This window comes from Phytophthora cinnamomi (assembly GCF_018691715.1).
Source record: "Phytophthora cinnamomi strain GKB4 chromosome Unknown Contig128, whole genome shotgun sequence".
Lineage (NCBI taxonomy): Eukaryota > Oomycota > Peronosporomycetes > Peronosporales > Peronosporaceae > Phytophthora > Phytophthora cinnamomi.
Window position 1 is genome coordinate 252,463 of NW_027151061.1, and position 15,711 is coordinate 268,173.

Sequence of the window (15,711 nt, forward strand, 5' to 3'; positions counted from 1 at the left end):
GGGCCCAGTACTTGTGCATGAACCTGCGTAAAGGAGGAGCGATAGCGAAACCGATGCAGTGGTGGATGTTGCTCGACGGCAGGGTCAGGAGGTAGTACTGGCCGATCCTCTGTTCGCTCTGGTAGTTGATACACGCCTCCTGGAGCCCACGGATGTCCAGCTTGTAGCGTTTCAGGTCGCGAGGAAGCGCCTCGTGTTGCTTGCGGTGTGAGCCAATCGAGTTGACATTAAACGTACCTAATCGGAGCTGGTGAGTCGCCTGCGCGCGGACCGCGATGGGAGGGGTTGCGTACACACGAGGGGCTGGTCGTAGAGAGAGAGATCCGTAAAAAGCTGGCAGAATGGTTAAGCGTCTGCCGAAAGCGTTGGGCGAGCATCATGCCGCCCAAGCTTCCCGTGAGGGCGTTACCCCCACCCGACCAGGATAAAAAAGGAGTACTGTACGGTATTCCAGCTCAAAATTTGCAATTGGAATATCTCATGTGCTCCACACAACCATTTCCCATTGGCTACTTTGCGATGCAAGTTTGGCGGCCAACCAAACGTCAATTTATTGCATTGCGGTTGTAATGGCTCCCACCGCTGGTGCGTTGCGCTGCCTCCTTCCTCGCAATGAGGTAGCCTCTCACCTTACTCCTACCATGTGCACTGGTCTGTCCACCGCCAGGAACTCGCCTCCGATTCAAGAACGCTCGGTCCAAGAAGCCGCAGCAGGCCAAGAAGGTCCCGTCGCTCAAGAACCGCATCCGCGGTCTCGAGCGCTTCCTCAGTCGCGGAGTGCGTCACCTGCAATCAATTATGCATGCAAGTGGATGCAAATATGAAGTCTGACAGTGCTGCATTGGTGGTGGTGGTGCAGGGTCTGGCTGATGCCACGCGCAGAGCCAAGAAGGCGGAACTCCAGCAGCTCAAGGAAGAGGTGGGCTGAGCTGCTCGACGCTGGGGGGAAACTCTCTTGTGGGTCGGAGTAGATTGTACTCAAACATGTTGTTGTGGGTGGGTTGTTATTTTTACAGCACGAGAATAAGGAGCAAGTTGCGCAGGAGAAGAAGAATGCCGAGAAGTACAAGAGAGTGAGTCTACCTACTGCGTGATATTGCTGAGGTGGTGTTGGCTTCGTACCGGGTAGCTAACTAGTCCTTGGTGTTTCTGGCACTGGTGTAATAGCCGCGCTTTTTCGAACGCGTGAAGGTCATGCGGAAGCTGCGTCAGGCGAAGAACCGTATTGAGCAGGTAGGGAGATTGTGCGTTGATGTTACTGGAGTTGGTTGTGTTGTTGACGGAGAACTTTGCTACAGGCTGACGACGACTCGGAGCGCGCTGAGCACGAGAAGAAGTTCAAGACGTACCGCGAGGAGATGATGTACATCTACTACTACCCCAAGAGCGAGCCGTACATTTCGCTGTTCCCGTCGGCACCTCATTCTGAGGAGAACCAGAAGCGCCAGAAGGAGCTGCGTGCTGAAGCTATCGCGCGCTTCGAGAAGGAGCAGTCTACCGATGCATTCCACCAGTTCTGCTTCAACGATGGAAAGTCAAAGGATTCTAGCACCGCAAGCGAGGCACGCCCTGCTGTGGAGCTACTGCTGAAGAAGCCGACCAAAGAAATGGTCAAGAAGCAGAAGAAGGCTCGCAGCAAGCGAGACAAGTCGGGTGAAAAGCCGAAGCACACTCCTGCCCTTGTCGACCAGGATGACGACGATGAGATGCCGGATGTTGAGAAGGCGGAGAGTGACAAGGAGGAAGAGGAGCAGGAAGAAGACGATTTCTTTCTGTAAAATGTTGATGTAGAGCACACTTCGATGCATGATCTGCGATTGTTTGTGCGTGAGAAATTCGTATCTTGTAGGTCACGGCGTTCTTGCAATTTATTACTAATAGTCTTTACGCTGACAAGCTCATAGGTAGATGAAGATATCTTGGTCACGAGGAAGGTTGTAGAAAGAATAGTGAGGCAACTGGAAGCATCGTCGAAATCTCGAAGTTCAGCTAGATCAGGATGGACGGACCTGAAGCGTTCGCAGCAGACTCCTGGTCCGTGTCAGTGATCATTTCGGCCTCTGCTTGCGATGCTGCGGCAAGTGCATTCATGTTGGTGAAGCTGAAAGACCTGAAGGCATCTGAAAGGTTGGAATCATCTGGGCTACCGTACATTCCACTAGGGAACCGATAGTGACTGTTGTTGTCTTCTGAGGGCAACCCATCACCCATGTATTCATCGTGAGTAGCACTCATAGAATCGAGAGCGCCTAGTGCCCCTGCTGTTCCCCAGGACATGTCAACATCCGCTGCGCCTGTGGACGTTGTGCTTGCCTTGTTGTTTGCATCGTCTTCTCCTTTCGGGTCAGACGGACTCTGTGGTAGATCGTCGCTTTCAGGTCCAGAGTCGAGGTTATTTTGGCTGCTACTTGCAGAACGAGAATCAACGTCGAACTCGTCGTCGTCGATGAATATGTCCGTGAGATTACGATTGTTGAAATAGCTTGTGTCGTTCGGCCCCTCCAGCGTCGGTACGAATGGAGGCACCGACTCCAAAATCGTATCCCAGTTAATACCCTCGAAAAACGGATGTAGTCTGATCCCCTCCCAGCCCATTCGAGTTGCTGGATTCGGGTCAAGCAGCTTGTCTATCAAATCCATCGCTTCGCGAGACAAGCACTTCTCGCCATCGGGCCACAGGATTTGCCGCTCCAGAATGTTTTCGAAGATCGCATCCACGGTGTCGTCGTTGAACGGGGGGAACCCAACCAGCATCTCGTAGAGGATAATTCCTAGTGCCCAGTAATCCACAGGAGGGCCATGCGGGACGCCAAGAATGATTTCAGGAGCCAGATAATCTGGGGTACCACATCGACCATACGTGTGATAAGCGGACTTCTTTCTTGAGCTCCGTTTGGGTGACGAGGCGTGACGCGGACGACTGGGTGGCAGCGCAGACGACGCAACTTCAAGCGGAGTGCCAGTCAATATGTCCGAGCCTTGGGCCATAGATTCATCGTCGGGTTCAGAATCGGTGTCGCTGATAGCCACAGCTTCTTCGGACAAGCCGAAATCCGTCAGCTACAAGTCGAGCATGCAACAGTGATAGCGATCAGAGCGGGATGATGTACTACCGTCAAGGTTCGTGAGCAGCGTACCTTAATGTGGCCAGTTGATGAAAGCAAAATGTTGTCGGGCTTCAGGTCTCTGCATAGCGAATGTCAAAAACCAGGCAAGTGGATAGACGCAATAAATGAGTGAGGACAAATGACACATGCAAGGAAGAGAATGAGAAACGAACCTGTGGACACAGCCTTTAGTATGCAGGTGATTTAGAGCGATTGCGATCTCGGCGATGTAAACGCAGGCCACCTACAAATCAAGACGTCATTCGTTCGTCAATGCCGACCAGCGAGCTGTTAACTTATCTTCACTTTTGAAGCAAGCTTACCTGCTCTTCCAGCTGCACAATGCACTCCAGCAACGACATGAAATCACCACCAGGAAGATACTCCATCACCAAAAACAGGTTGCGCCTAGCGACAACAAAATAAATATCCTCAAATATAAGCCGCTGCACATCTCAAAGGGGTCTACTACTGCACCAAGCACAAGTTGCTTACTTGGTTTGGAACGTCCAGAACAACTTTACGACGAACGGGCTCACCACGCTGGCCAGAATGTTCCTCTCCGTTTCAATTTGCTGAATCTGTGGTGGCACACAAAGCGAGCAACGGAGGGAATGCTCAGTAGGCAGCATTGCGATGGCAAGCGTCCTATGCAGCAAACAACGTGCTGTACCTGCTTTTTGCGCAGTAGGTGCTCTTTCGCGAGCACCTTTATAGCGTATTGGTCACCAGTCGTCTTCTTTCGGGCGAGATACACCTTACCGAAAGCACCCTTCGATATCGGCTTGACGATTTGGAAATCACGAATCGAGACGCGATACGAAGCAGGCTTCATACTCGCACGTCGAGGGGCTCTGAACCCATCGCTGTTCTCGATGTCTTCCAGCGACTTGGTTCGCTGCAGCGGTAGCCGCACCACTTCAACCGGGGCCTGCTGGAACATTACCTTGTGCGACGCGCGCATTTTGCTCATCTTGGCGTGGATCAAGTTGCGCAGCTTGGTGCAGTACTTGATTCCGCGCTCGACGGCGAAGTTGGACGTCTCCACGTCCTGTTGTCGTATTCGGTCAATGATTTTCACTAGTCGAGCGCATAGCGCGAACGAGTCGACGCTGGTGACGTCACAAGTTGAAGCCTGGATCGCCACGACGCGCAGGGCGTGGTAGATGTGCATCTCCTCCTGGTTGAACATGGCCCTCATGCCCTCGGCCGCCAGCATGGCGTTGACGGAGGACGTGAGCTTCAAGAGCGAGTTGTTGATCACGTCCGCCTCCAGCTCCACCCTCTTGGACAGCACGCAGTAATTCGTATGCTCGTCAAGGCTGTTGGCGTCCACTTTGGTCTCGCAGAGCTTGCACACGACCGCCGCCTTGTTCACTCGCCGGAACGTGACGGTCATGGGGCGCTTGCTGAACTGCAGGTTGTCCAGCACGTCCTCGGGCGACATGGCGCCCACGTCGCGTGCGTTCACGGCCTCCACCGAGAGGCCGCGCGTGATGGAGACCCCCGGCGGGATGTGCATGACGGCCGCGGCCCACGCCTCGGCGTGCACGCTCTTGATCACCACCTTGTTGCGCAGCGCGTCGAGCGCGAACTCGAGCCCGAGGAAGCCGTCGCCGAACGTCACGTCGAAGGTCTCGCTGCGCTGCTGCACGCTCTCGAACAGCTCGGCGCCGTCCTCGAGCATGTCGGCGTCCTGGTTGCCGGCCGCGACGCGGCGCCACTTGGCCTGGTTCTTCTCCCAGCGGCTCAGCACGTCCTCGAGCCTGTCGGGGGCGGCGTCCAGCAGCCCGCTGCGGGTCATGGGCCCCCCGCCAGAGCTGAAGGGCGGCACGTTGAGCGTGTACTGGCGCTGCAGGCGCTGCGGCTTGATCTCGAGCCGCAGCTCCTCGTTCAGCCGCTCCAGGTCGCTGCTGCTCGTGGTGCTGCTGGCGCTGGGGCGGCGCGCGCCGTCCGTGGGGAGCTCCAGCTCGGCCACACGCGCCAGGGCGAGCTGCTGCGGCCGCTCGGCCATGACGAAGCTCCGGTAAGGAATGGGTAGTGACTGCTGTCGAGGCGGCGCTGGCTGGGCGAAACGTATACTGTGCAGCGCGCCTACTAGGCTTTTGACTGCGGAGCCGTCGTTCTGCGCCTTTTCTTGGCGATGATTTTTGAAGTTTTGGCCTGCGGTTGGATTTCTGTAGAAAGTAATTTATGGACGCCGAGCCGAGCGCTGTCCATCCGATCGATGGATGATGAACGCCCTGTCGTTGCCTTTCCGTGTGCGTGTTGGTTGCATTGGCGCGAGGTTGGTTCTAGCTGATAGTGATAGCCTAAGGTCGAGCTACTGTGGTTAAGTGGGCGTTGACCTTTGGTCATCGTCGACGCCGCAGCCTGGTGCTTGGTGGGCCAATGTGCCGTCGCGATCGGCCGACGCGGCGTGGAAAATGTCCTTGGAACGGGTCCTCTAGGACCCAACGCCTCGGTCCAAAACGCGGTGCCGACCTTTTTTGCTTTCTAGCGTTCCCCCCGCGCACGGTGCCACTGGTGCCACTGCGAGCGACTCTTTCGCCGTAAGCTTATGCGAAGCCTCACGGTTGGTAATGCGCGCGACTGCTACGAACTCGTGCCTGCGCTCGCCCATGACGATCTCCCGGGCGGTCTGCCGATAGTCAACCACGACATCCCGGCGGCCGTTTCACAGGACTGGACCTCATCGTCAGTCTCGTGCGTCAGGTGCTCGCTGCTGGCGTCGGCAATCAAACATGCGTGTGTGCACTTGGGCCTCGAGCGGGGAGGCAAAGTAGTTTGCTCTGCAATCTATTAAGCCACCGAGAGGAATGCGTCAGCTCAGTCCAATCCGCTGGGACAGGCGCGTCACCCCCATCCAGACCCAGACTCGCAATCTTCAGATCTTGAGTCAGCATGTTTTGCTGGTTTAACTTGCGTGTTCGCACGAGCATTTTTCGTGACAAACAACGCTGTTCGCGAGTAGCGGCGTCAAGGTCGAAGTCAAGGCGAAGCCCCTTACTTGCTCGCCGCGTTGTGCCGCAAAATCCACTCCACCGCATCCGGGAAGCCCGAGGCGACGTACGAAGGCGGAGGGTCTGCCGACAACATCCAGTGGTCAGCTCCTCGTCCTCGACCGTTGCCGCCCAGAACGATAAGAAGCACAAAACGCACCGATTTTTCCTTCGTCGCCGTTCTTGTATTTGCCGGTCTGCACGAGCACGCCTTGCAGCCCGAGCGCCATGGCGCCGTGCACGTCTTGGCGGACGTCGTCGCCGATCATCACCGCCTCGGCTGGAGCGACGTTCCTGCACAGCCCACACCAAAATCAGAGGATGCAAACCAGGAAACGACGCAGAGGAAGCTACTCACAAGTCCGTCAGCGCTTGACCGTAAAAGGTCGGTGCCGGCTTTCTGCAGACACGAGTGGTCAGACGATTGAGTCCCCCGACGTACGTGAAGAATGTGCAAGACGCGCGCTTTGTCCATCGATCCTACCCAATGATGGTAGCCTGCACGCCGGCCGAGAACTCCAGCGCCTTCACGAACGCGCCCGGGCCAATGTTGAGTCCGTCCTTCCCGGCAAAGTAGCGCGCTTCATGGAGAGCGACCAGAGAACCTCCCTCCAGTAGCACACGGAACGCCTCATTGAGCTGCTCAAGCCACCCTCGCGTTAGCTCCAAGCGCGCCGATTACTCAGGATTCGAGAACCCACTCCATTCGCACGTACCTTGTCGTAGTGGAAATGTTCGGGCGCCAGTCCGACGACGACCGCGTTGGGGTTGGTGCGATCGAGTCCGTCGAACTCTTCCTCCAGCGACGGGTCGACCAGCAACAGCGGACGAAGCCTGCGCTGCTCGAGCACACCACGGGCGATGCCACCCGACGTCAGCACGTGCTCGGCCTTGATATCCTCGAGTCCGATGCTGTGCAGATGCTGGATCTGCAGTGCGACACCGTCGAGCGCTGTAAGTTCGCAGTCCTCAGATAGTCGTCACACAAGCGGTGACGTACCAGTTCCCGATGGGACTTGGTCGTCGTATTGGTCACTGCCACGAGCGGTGCAGAAGGGCAATTGCATCGATGAGTTTACAGCCTGGTGGGGGGCTTCTGTACGCATGTAGCACGACCCACCGAAGCGCACGCCGATGTCGCTCTGAGCCAGCAGTTTCGTCAGCGCTGCAGCGCAGCCCGGCAGCACGACGTCCTCCACGTGCAGCGTTCCTGCTCATTAGAGCGCGTCATTCAAGGGCAGGGGCATCGCAGTCAGTCTAAGTTCGTGCACGCACGCACCGCTGAGGTCGATGAGCACGCCGCGGATACTCGCCATTTTGTCGATCCAGAAATGCCAAACGAACCTTCAACCATATGATTGGCGAACGGGATCGCTTTGTAGGATAGGCTCTAGGTTGAAGTGGAATGTTACTTCGGCCCCATGCATTGCCAACGCTGTTCAATGCAGGCATTGCGCGCCTGGTGTGCATTGGGACAAGACCATGGTGTCGAGCACACTTTGTCTCCCCGCGAACGCATTGCGGCGGCGGCGAGCAACAGCGGTAAATCACTGAACGCCATCCGGCGCTCGGATACCGCCGAAGGCTGAGGATTCCCGTGCGCAGCTATACTTAGTAGGATCGCGCGACCTAAGGTGATTTTTGCGCACAAGATATCAACTCGCACTCACGGCGAGATGTTGCAGTGCTTCCTCGCAGCAGACACCGACGTGGCGTGGATCCACGCCCGCGCCGGCAAGTATACCGTTATAGCTAGGCTCGCTGCTAAGCAAGCAATGCCTCGAGGCCAATCAGTCCGCCTCGAACGCGGTCTTCCCCTGCGAAACTGCTCGGTATGGAGCCGCTACGATAAAACCCTCGACGAGAGTCTCATTGCGGCGAGATTCAGTCGGGCTGCCCAGCAAACAGCCGACGCTGGCGCCTGCTGTCGGAATCCGACTCGGATTATTAAATGATACCTGCCGCCTAATACGTGTACATATCGTCGAACCGGCTGCAAGCCTCGACGACCGCTGCACACGTAATAAATAGTGTCGTCCGGCAGCACCACAGCATTTCCAGCGACGCCCATCGCGCGCAGCCTGCCGAGAACTCGCCGCCGCTGGACGCCTTCCCTCCGCCGCGTGGCGCATCAATTTCCTGAGGTGCTTGTCGCCCTGTCACGCTCGTCACCGCGGCGCTCATTGGCCGCCCGAAATAGGGCAACGGCGCACAAAAACGCGTCTCAAGTTGAGAGACTGTTGACTACCCCTACTCTCGAGTGGCACTCCTGAGCTTGCCTTGTGCGACGCAGTCAGGACTGGTAGGAGGCAACACCAGGCGCTCGTTTTCCATAGGCGCATGGGCATTTCGCTGCTTGCCTCGCTCTGGTAGCTGGTCGTCCCGGCGTGATTAAAAAAATTGGTGCGTCTGGACTCTTCCTCACGCTGGTGCCGATCGTTATGGCGAATGACATAACTCCTGGCGTGGTCGACGCGTGTCTGTGCAAAACGATGTTGACTTCGGTGTTGTTGCTGTTGCCATTTCCAGACTGGGGCGTTTGCAGCCATGCCGGCCTCCAAGAAGCGCATTCAGAACCGCGGCACGCTCAATGTGGGCACACAGCAGGTGCCTGCGGCACTGAAGGACTGGGTGCACATCTGGCACGGCGTCAAGGTGAACAACGGGTCGGAGGACACCTCCATCTTCCACGCGGGCTCGCGCATCGAGGAGATGCCGTTCTGGAAGCAGTTCGTTCGGCTGCCGTCCAACTCGCTGTTCCCGAGGGTGTTCACGAGCGCCAACCCGAGGAAACCCTACAAGGATTTCCTCTACGTGCTGCTGAATATGCGGTGGCCCATGCTGCTGACGGTGCTGCTGTCGGTCTTCATGGCCAACATTTTCTTCTTCGCAGCCGTCACCTGCTACATCTGTGGAGAACCGACCAACTTTTTCGAGGCGTTTGACCTGAGTTACCAGACTTTCACCACGATCGGATTCGGAGTAGTGTACCCCACGCACACATGTGGGAACGCGAGCATGTCCGTTGAGTCGTTCGCATCCATGATGGTCGTGTCGGCCGTGACGGGTCTCGTGTTTGCGAAGTTTGCCAAGCCACAAGCCAAGGTGGCTTTTAGCAAGGTTTGTGTTGTACAGCCTTACGGTAAAAAGTATTTGGCACTCGTAGTACGAGTAGCGAACGCGACACAATCGCGCGATGTGACACATGATGTGATCATGGAGGCTGTATTCAAGGTGAACCTGCTGCGAGTGGAGCACAAAACGAAACACATTCGGGCTCATGACGATGAAGCCACACAGAAACGAAAACTTTCGCGCACGGCTAACTACGTCATCGAAGATGCTGAGGACGCTGTGGACAACCCCGCGTGTTCGGCGACAAAGGTGCTCACTTCGTACAACCTCAAGCTGCTGCAGAATAACTTCATCACATTCCGCATGGGTGTTGCTGTAGTGCACGTGATTGACGAAACCAGCCCGCTGTTCGGAATGTCGAGGGGCGATATTGCCCAGTCGGACATGCTTATCGAAGTGGCCATGTCAGGTGTCGACTCCACGCTACAAGACACAGTTTCCGAGCGCTACATTTACACGGCAGCAAATCTGATGTGGGGGTACCGCTTTGCCGAGTTGCTAGAATTTAACGAACGAGACGCGGAGGTCATCATGAACTTTGCAAAGCTCAGCGCGGTAGAGTCTGCTCCAATCGATAATGCTCGCTATCTCAAGTCAATATTCTCGAACGAGGCATACCGCGACAGCCACGAGAGTAGCAGAAGTGGATGTACACATACCGTTGCTGGTCGCCGCCCACACCGCAAGTCGAGAGTATCACACCATGACGAAGAGCACCATCCTTATCATGACGAAGCAGTACATGAAGTTCCTGCTGAGTACTCCGAATCCATTGTGATGAGCTCAAGATCAGGATCGTGGGACGGACACTCCACTGCAGATTCCACTGTACCAGCGCAGCCACACCCTCCCGTGTCATTCTCAAAGAAGCCTGGCCCGAAAAAGTTTGCTATGGGGCTTGAGCCACTGTTTGAGCCATTACTACAGCAGCCATTCGGAACACAGCGAATACCGAGAGCTCCGACCGCCGAAACCCGAGCGGCTCAGCGAGGAGGATTGCGAGTTTGGAGAGAAAACGATCAGACTAACATGGAGGAAGGGCGGGGCAGGAATGGCGGGCAGCAGTTGACACCAAATGAGGGTCCAAACACTCGAGCCCGCGTTAGAAGTGGGGGTGCACGTAACAGCGATGGCGGTCGGGGTTCTTTCGAAGGGCCAAACGGCCTGCGAGCGAAGGACCTGCTCCAACGAGAAATGGCTGGGTCCGCGATGATTGACGATGACACCAGCACGATTTCGCAGGAGGAAGGACACAAAGACGACATCGCTGATGTTGACGATATCGATGATATTGTTGTTGATGATATCGATGCTAGTGGAAATGAAGGAGAAAATTGCGCAGAGGGCTATGAACAAGAAGATGCTGGTCTTCAACGTGGTCGTGCTCAGACGACGTGGTCCGCTGTATCAATTGAAGTCGAAGATACGCCTCGCTTTCTGCGCATTTTGCCCGTCCACATCCCCAAGTCGTTCAGCTTCATGCGGTTTTACCAGAGTGCTCTTCACGTGCGCTGGCCAAAAATCATTGTGGTGTTCATCGTATCGTTCCTGGTTCTGAACTTTTGGTTTGGATTTCTGTATTGGCTTGACGAAAGTAGCATTTCCGCTTATGACGACGTGGTGGTGTCCAAGTACGAGCTGGCCTTTTACATGAGTGTTCATACACTAGCCACCATCGGCTATGGGTCAATAGCACCGAAGGCGAAATCTGTCTACATAAACATTGTCGTGTTCATTGAGTCAATGGTTGGTATCATTGCCGTGACGATCATCACAGGTATCGCTTGGTCCAAATTTGCGCGTCCCCGAGCTCACATTCACTTTTCGTCGAAAATGACCATCTCGACCATATACGGGCACCGTTGCCTAGTGTTCCGAGCCGCCAACACACGGCACTCTGGCGAAGTGCACGAGAACTTTTTCCGCATCGGCGTGATTCTCACAAATCGTCGCACAGGGCTGCGTCAGATGTACGATGTGCCGCTTGTGACAGCAGAATGGCCGTCAATCAAGCTGCCAGCGACGCTCATTCACGTCATTAACGAGAACTCGCCGTTTTACAAGTTTCACTCCATGGAGGACCTCTCTCAGTCGCGAGTTGCAGTCATCGCGTTGCTAACCGGGCTTGACACGACCTTTTCAGAGAACGTGTACGCGCGGAAGATGTATTTCTGGGACGATTTTGAGTACGATATGCGATTCGCAGATTTTGCTGTTATCGAACGTGACCGCGTCATCGTGGACTACGACCGCTTTGATCGACTCATTCCAGAGGACCGAGATGAACAAGTCATCACGACACCGGTGCTGTCCGTGAGGTCTTCAATCGCAGACCTGGTTTAGCTTGCACTAAGTAGGCACAACAAAGACCTTTTGATAAAATTAATCACTGTACATTACCAAGTGTTCGTCAAACTGCATCGTGAACATGCTCGCCAACAAAGCGCATACGTTCATACAAAAGTACATGCATGATCAACAACAGAGCCAGAATGGAGTAGTGAACTACTTTTATTGCAAGTTATTAGACTAGGAGCGGGCGGCGCTAGATACCTCGCCAATCCACGCGGTCTGCGAACGCTGGAACACCCTCCAGTAGACACCACTACGGATTGTATACGTCACTCAAAGAACGTTTACCAGCGACGTCCGTAGCCACCGCGGCCGCGGCCACCGCCACCTCCACCGCGGCCAACAAGGTCACGCAGCTCGCGCGGCACTTCCTGGTCAGCTTCCTCCAAGATCTTCACCAGAGGTCCAGCAAGTCGGCCGTTGTTGGTGGGCGTGAAGAAGGAGATAGACGTACCCTTGTTGCCAGCACGGGCAGTACGACCAATACGGTGGATGTAGTCCTCGATGTTCTTGGGCATGTCGAAGTTGACCACGTAGCGAATGTCCTTGATATCAAGACCACGCGAAGCAACATCGGTAGCAACCAGGATCTGCGTGCGGCCATCCTTGAACTCACGCAGAACGTAGTCACGCTCCTCCTGCGACTTGTTACCGTGAATGGCCTTGCACATGTAGCGGGTGTCGCGAAGATTGCGGCTGAGCTCATCGGCGCCACGCTTGGTCTCGCAGAAAATAATGATACGGCCGCCCTCGTAGATGTCGCGCAGGTGGTCCTGCAGCGCAGAGTACTTCTGGTGGTCGTCCATAACTTCCACAATCTGCTTGATCCTCTTGTTAGCCGTCAGATCTAGCGATCCGACAGTCACCTGGATGAAGTCCGTCAGGAAGTCATTCGCGAGCGACACAATCTCCTTCGGCCACGTCGCCGACCACATAAGCGTCTGACGGTCAGGGCGAATCTGGCTCACAATCTTGCGAAGCTGCGGTTCGAAACCCATATCGAGCATGCGATCAGCCTCGTCAAGCACCAAGTAGGTCACACGACGAAGGTTCGTCTTGCCCATGCTCAGCATATCAATCATACGACCGGGCGTGCAAATGCAAATCTCCACACCGCGGCGCAGATCGGCGATCTGGCCGCCCTTGGGGACACCGCCGTACACGCACGTGTTCTTGATCTTGGAGCTGGCGCCGAACTTGTTGCACTCCGCTTGGATCTGCACGGCCAGCTCACGCGTCGGGGCAATGATCAACACGATAGGACCGTCTCCGGGTTGCAGGTAAGGCTACATCACACAAAACAACACACCATAAAAGTTAGTCCGTGCTGCATCGCTACACAGCAAGCAAGGTTGCACGAGAAAGCAAACACAAGCGAGCGCCGAGGGATTTGAGGTGTTCGCGTGCTGCTCTTTCTTCTGGCCATCGCCCACAACGCACCAATGCAATCATCGCACCGATCGATCGTCTGGAGGACGCCAGCGAGAGAAGAAAAAACAGCCGTGCTGAGCTAGCTATACGTGTGTCGGTTGTGCCGGCCGGACAGTCGACATAGTAGTGGGATCTCCTCACAACGAATCTGCCTCGCGGTAAAGCGTAATGCGGACTTCAGTCGAAAGAGAACTTGGAACCACCACTGTGACCGGCACTCCAACACAGCAAACCGCGAATTCAATCAACTGAAGTGACGAAAAACACGTTAATGCCGCTCAGAGAGGAGTATCCAACAATCTCCTCTCAAGCGCACATCCACGCGAATCGATCACGCTCCGAAGACCGTTTCAAACCCCACGCGCCACGCGTGTGTCCCGTTCATCGCATCGTAACCCAATGCGTGAACGACCGTCGTGTGCTGAACACAACTTTGCTACCATCCCCCATCAACGCCACAGCGCCGCGGAAGATGCGTCCAACAACGAGAGAAATCCTCTGAAAAGAGTCTGCAAGTTACGAACCTGTGCGTTAATGTGCACGATCGCGGGTAGCAAGAAAGCCAGTGTCTTGCCCGAGCCCGTGGCCGAGATGCCCACCATGTCGCGTCCCGACAGCGCCATGGGCCAGCCCTGGCACTGGATGGGCGTGGGCTTGTCGAAGCCCAGACGCACCACCTCCTCCAGCACGTATTCGGGGAAGGACGCCTCCTCGAACGACAGCACGCACTTGGGCACGCCCTTGCCGGCCACGATGATCTGGTTGTCGCTCTTCCACTTGTCGTAGTCGGCCTCCGAGCGCTTCGACACGTCCGGGTGCTCGTAGTAGAAGTTCTTCTCGAAGACCGGCAGCTTCGACAGGTCCCACTGGATGTGCGTGTCCAGGTTGGAGCCCAGGTCGCCGCTGCCTCCGAAGCCGCCGCCGCCACGGCCGCCTCCGCCGTAGCCGCCGCCTCCATAGCCGCCACCACCGCCGCCACCGTAGCCTCCGCCACCGTAGCCGCCACCTCCGCCGTAGCCGCCGCCTCCTCCGCGCGAGCCACCGTAGCCGCCACCTCCGCCGTAGCCGCCGCTGCTTCCGCCGTAGTCGCGACGCGAGGAAGAGTCGCCGTATCGGTCGCCGCCGCCGCCGTACATGGTCAAGAGTGAAGGTCTTTGGGTTTCCTCTCGGGCACTTGCGCGCTGCCGGTCGTTTCCGCGAATGAGGAGGAGCGGCGCACGGGCAGACAGTGATCGGATTTGACAGGGAACGTTTAACAGGCGGGTTTTGGTTGGCTGTCGCGCTGGCGCCATTTCCGGCAATCAGGTGTCGCAAGCCGCGCCATTCGCGGAAAATTTGCCCGGATGCGCCGCGATTGGACGAAATAACAACGATCTTTGGATGCCGCCAGATTCGAAAGCAGACCTCCTCGATACTCAACGCTTGTTATCGTGCATTATGTACATATAGTTTTTACTCCAAGATGGCACGCTCGTATGACGCGAGCTGGTTGTCGGCCTCCGAGACGCTCACCTCCAGCTTGCGCACGCCGCGCTCCTGCGATCCAGCAGCAGCAGTTAGTCCAAATGTGCTGTCTGGAATTTCATTGAGCCAACTCCCTTACCAGTAGCGCGGGGAGAGTAAACGCTTCCACGAGCTGGTTGCTCTATTCGAGCCACGACAAACGTTGTGGCGGTTAGGATACGAGCGAAGAAGATACCAAGCAGAAAAGGTTGCGTAGCTCCACGTACGATGTAAACAGTGAGTTCCTCCGCCGACGAGTGTGCAATCGGCAGCAACGAACAGTCCGCCTTGGGAAAGCTGCAGCAACAAAGCGCAGTACATAGTTAAACTTACTAGCGCCACCACGGCCGCCACGCCAACTACAAGTTTGCACACCTGAACCTCGCCATGTCTTCTGTCAGAATGTGGACATTCGCATCGTCGAACGAAATCTGAGCGGCACCAAAGTCAGTATACAACGCATTACGTGCACGGCAGCTTACAAAACGCTTTCTCCGACTGCACCTTTAAGACATCGCTGTTCATCGGCACCAGGAACGATTCGTTCAGGTCTTTGCAGATCACCCGCGAAATCTTCTTCACCTCGCCAAAGTCAACAACGTAGCCATCTGAGCCAATTTGGCCCGTGATGGTGACGGCCAAACGGTAGTTGTGACCATGCAGTTTCTCTCGGAATCCCTGAGCGGCGAAAACCCATGTAAGACATCAAGAACGACGCTACAGCGTCGAGACAGCAGCTCACCTTGAACGCGATGAAATGGGCAGCATTAAACTTCATGTAGTCCTTCGACACGTGCACTTTGAACACATTAGCGTTGCTATTGGGTGCAAGCAGCGCTGCGTGAGTAGTCGTCGTCGGGACATTGCTCTTCACCACCTGCTCCTGAACGACGGGAGCGGGAAAGAGCTGCGGCTTCGCGTCCTCCGCGGGCTTGATAAGGCCGCGCAGCCAGCGGTCTACGTTGCGCGACGTGGATTCCTTGTCGCAGCAACAGCAGCTGACGGGCCCGTCGGCGTCACCGCGCGCCGCGAACTTCATAACGGCAGCCTTCTGCTCCCCGGTGAGTTCCTTGCCCATGTTCGGTGTCGTTGCCAGAAGGCTTCGTTTTGAGATGTGGGCTTTGTTTAACAGGGAGCCCAGCTTCCTGCTGCAGCGTCTAATCCGATTATCGTCAGTGAAG

The 15,711-nt window shown here is 56.0% G+C and overlaps 6 protein-coding genes across 9 annotated transcripts; 2 read left to right on the forward strand and 4 right to left on the reverse strand.

Annotated features, from left to right (window-relative positions):
* Positions 1–569: 569 nt before the first annotated feature.
* On the forward strand, positions 570–1,778 carry IUM83_15486 (rrna-processing protein efg1; the record flags this gene model as incomplete). Its single annotated transcript, XM_067940303.1, has 6 exons — positions 570–585; positions 668–777; positions 860–919; positions 1,017–1,073; positions 1,168–1,233; positions 1,299–1,778. The coding sequence occupies 6 exons, from the start codon at positions 570–572 to the stop codon at positions 1,776–1,778; spliced, it is 789 nt and encodes a 262-aa protein (XP_067780220.1).
* Positions 1,779–1,989: 211 nt separating this feature from the next.
* IUM83_15487 (AGC/MAST/MAST protein kinase) lies at positions 1,990–5,121 on the reverse strand (the record flags this gene model as incomplete). The annotated part of the gene is made up of 6 exons (XM_067940304.1): positions 1,990–3,060; positions 3,138–3,186; positions 3,281–3,351; positions 3,431–3,515; positions 3,603–3,688; positions 3,781–5,121. The coding sequence occupies 6 exons, from the start codon at positions 5,119–5,121 to the stop codon at positions 1,990–1,992; spliced, it is 2,703 nt and encodes a 900-aa protein (XP_067780221.1).
* A 992-nt stretch (positions 5,122–6,113) lies between these two features.
* IUM83_15488 (haloacid dehalogenase-like hydrolase domain-containing protein 2) lies at positions 6,114–7,425 on the reverse strand (the record flags this gene model as incomplete). The annotated part of the gene is made up of 8 exons (XM_067940305.1): positions 6,114–6,193; positions 6,270–6,403; positions 6,468–6,509; positions 6,594–6,748; positions 6,826–7,038; positions 7,110–7,144; positions 7,230–7,319; positions 7,389–7,425. The coding sequence occupies 8 exons, from the start codon at positions 7,423–7,425 to the stop codon at positions 6,114–6,116; spliced, it is 786 nt and encodes a 261-aa protein (XP_067780106.1).
* A 1,231-nt stretch (positions 7,426–8,656) lies between these two features.
* IUM83_15489 (uncharacterized protein) lies at positions 8,657–11,587 on the forward strand (the record flags this gene model as incomplete). Of its 3 annotated transcripts, none has more annotated exons than XM_067940307.1 (2): positions 8,657–9,229; positions 10,487–11,587. In XM_067940307.1, 2 exons carry the CDS (start codon positions 8,657–8,659, stop codon positions 11,585–11,587), a joined length of 1,674 nt encoding a protein of 557 aa, XP_067780213.1. The 3 variants fall into 3 exon arrangements, with proteins under 3 accessions (XP_067780213.1, XP_067780214.1, XP_067780212.1); XM_067940306.1 differs by lacking the exon at positions 10,487–11,587 and adding an exon at positions 9,871–10,022 and having other exon boundaries at positions 8,657–9,794; XM_067940308.1 differs by lacking the exon at positions 8,657–9,229 and having other exon boundaries at positions 10,454–11,587.
* A 293-nt stretch (positions 11,588–11,880) lies between these two features.
* IUM83_15490 (putative RNA helicase) lies at positions 11,881–14,163 on the reverse strand (the record flags this gene model as incomplete). 2 transcript variants are annotated; one of them, XM_067940310.1, is made up of 2 exons in its annotated part: positions 11,881–12,882; positions 13,552–14,163. In XM_067940310.1, the coding sequence occupies 2 exons, from the start codon at positions 14,161–14,163 to the stop codon at positions 11,881–11,883; spliced, it is 1,614 nt and encodes a 537-aa protein (XP_067780150.1). The 2 variants fall into 2 exon arrangements, with proteins under 2 accessions (XP_067780150.1, XP_067780149.1); XM_067940309.1 differs by lacking the exon at positions 13,552–14,163 and adding an exon at positions 13,037–13,048.
* A 316-nt stretch (positions 14,164–14,479) lies between these two features.
* On the reverse strand, positions 14,480–15,608 carry IUM83_15491 (RNA helicase; the record flags this gene model as incomplete). The annotated part of the gene is made up of 6 exons (XM_067940311.1): positions 14,480–14,563; positions 14,631–14,672; positions 14,758–14,827; positions 14,906–14,961; positions 15,035–15,208; positions 15,273–15,608. The coding sequence occupies 6 exons, from the start codon at positions 15,606–15,608 to the stop codon at positions 14,480–14,482; spliced, it is 762 nt and encodes a 253-aa protein (XP_067780148.1).
* Positions 15,609–15,711: the final 103 nt, after the last annotated feature.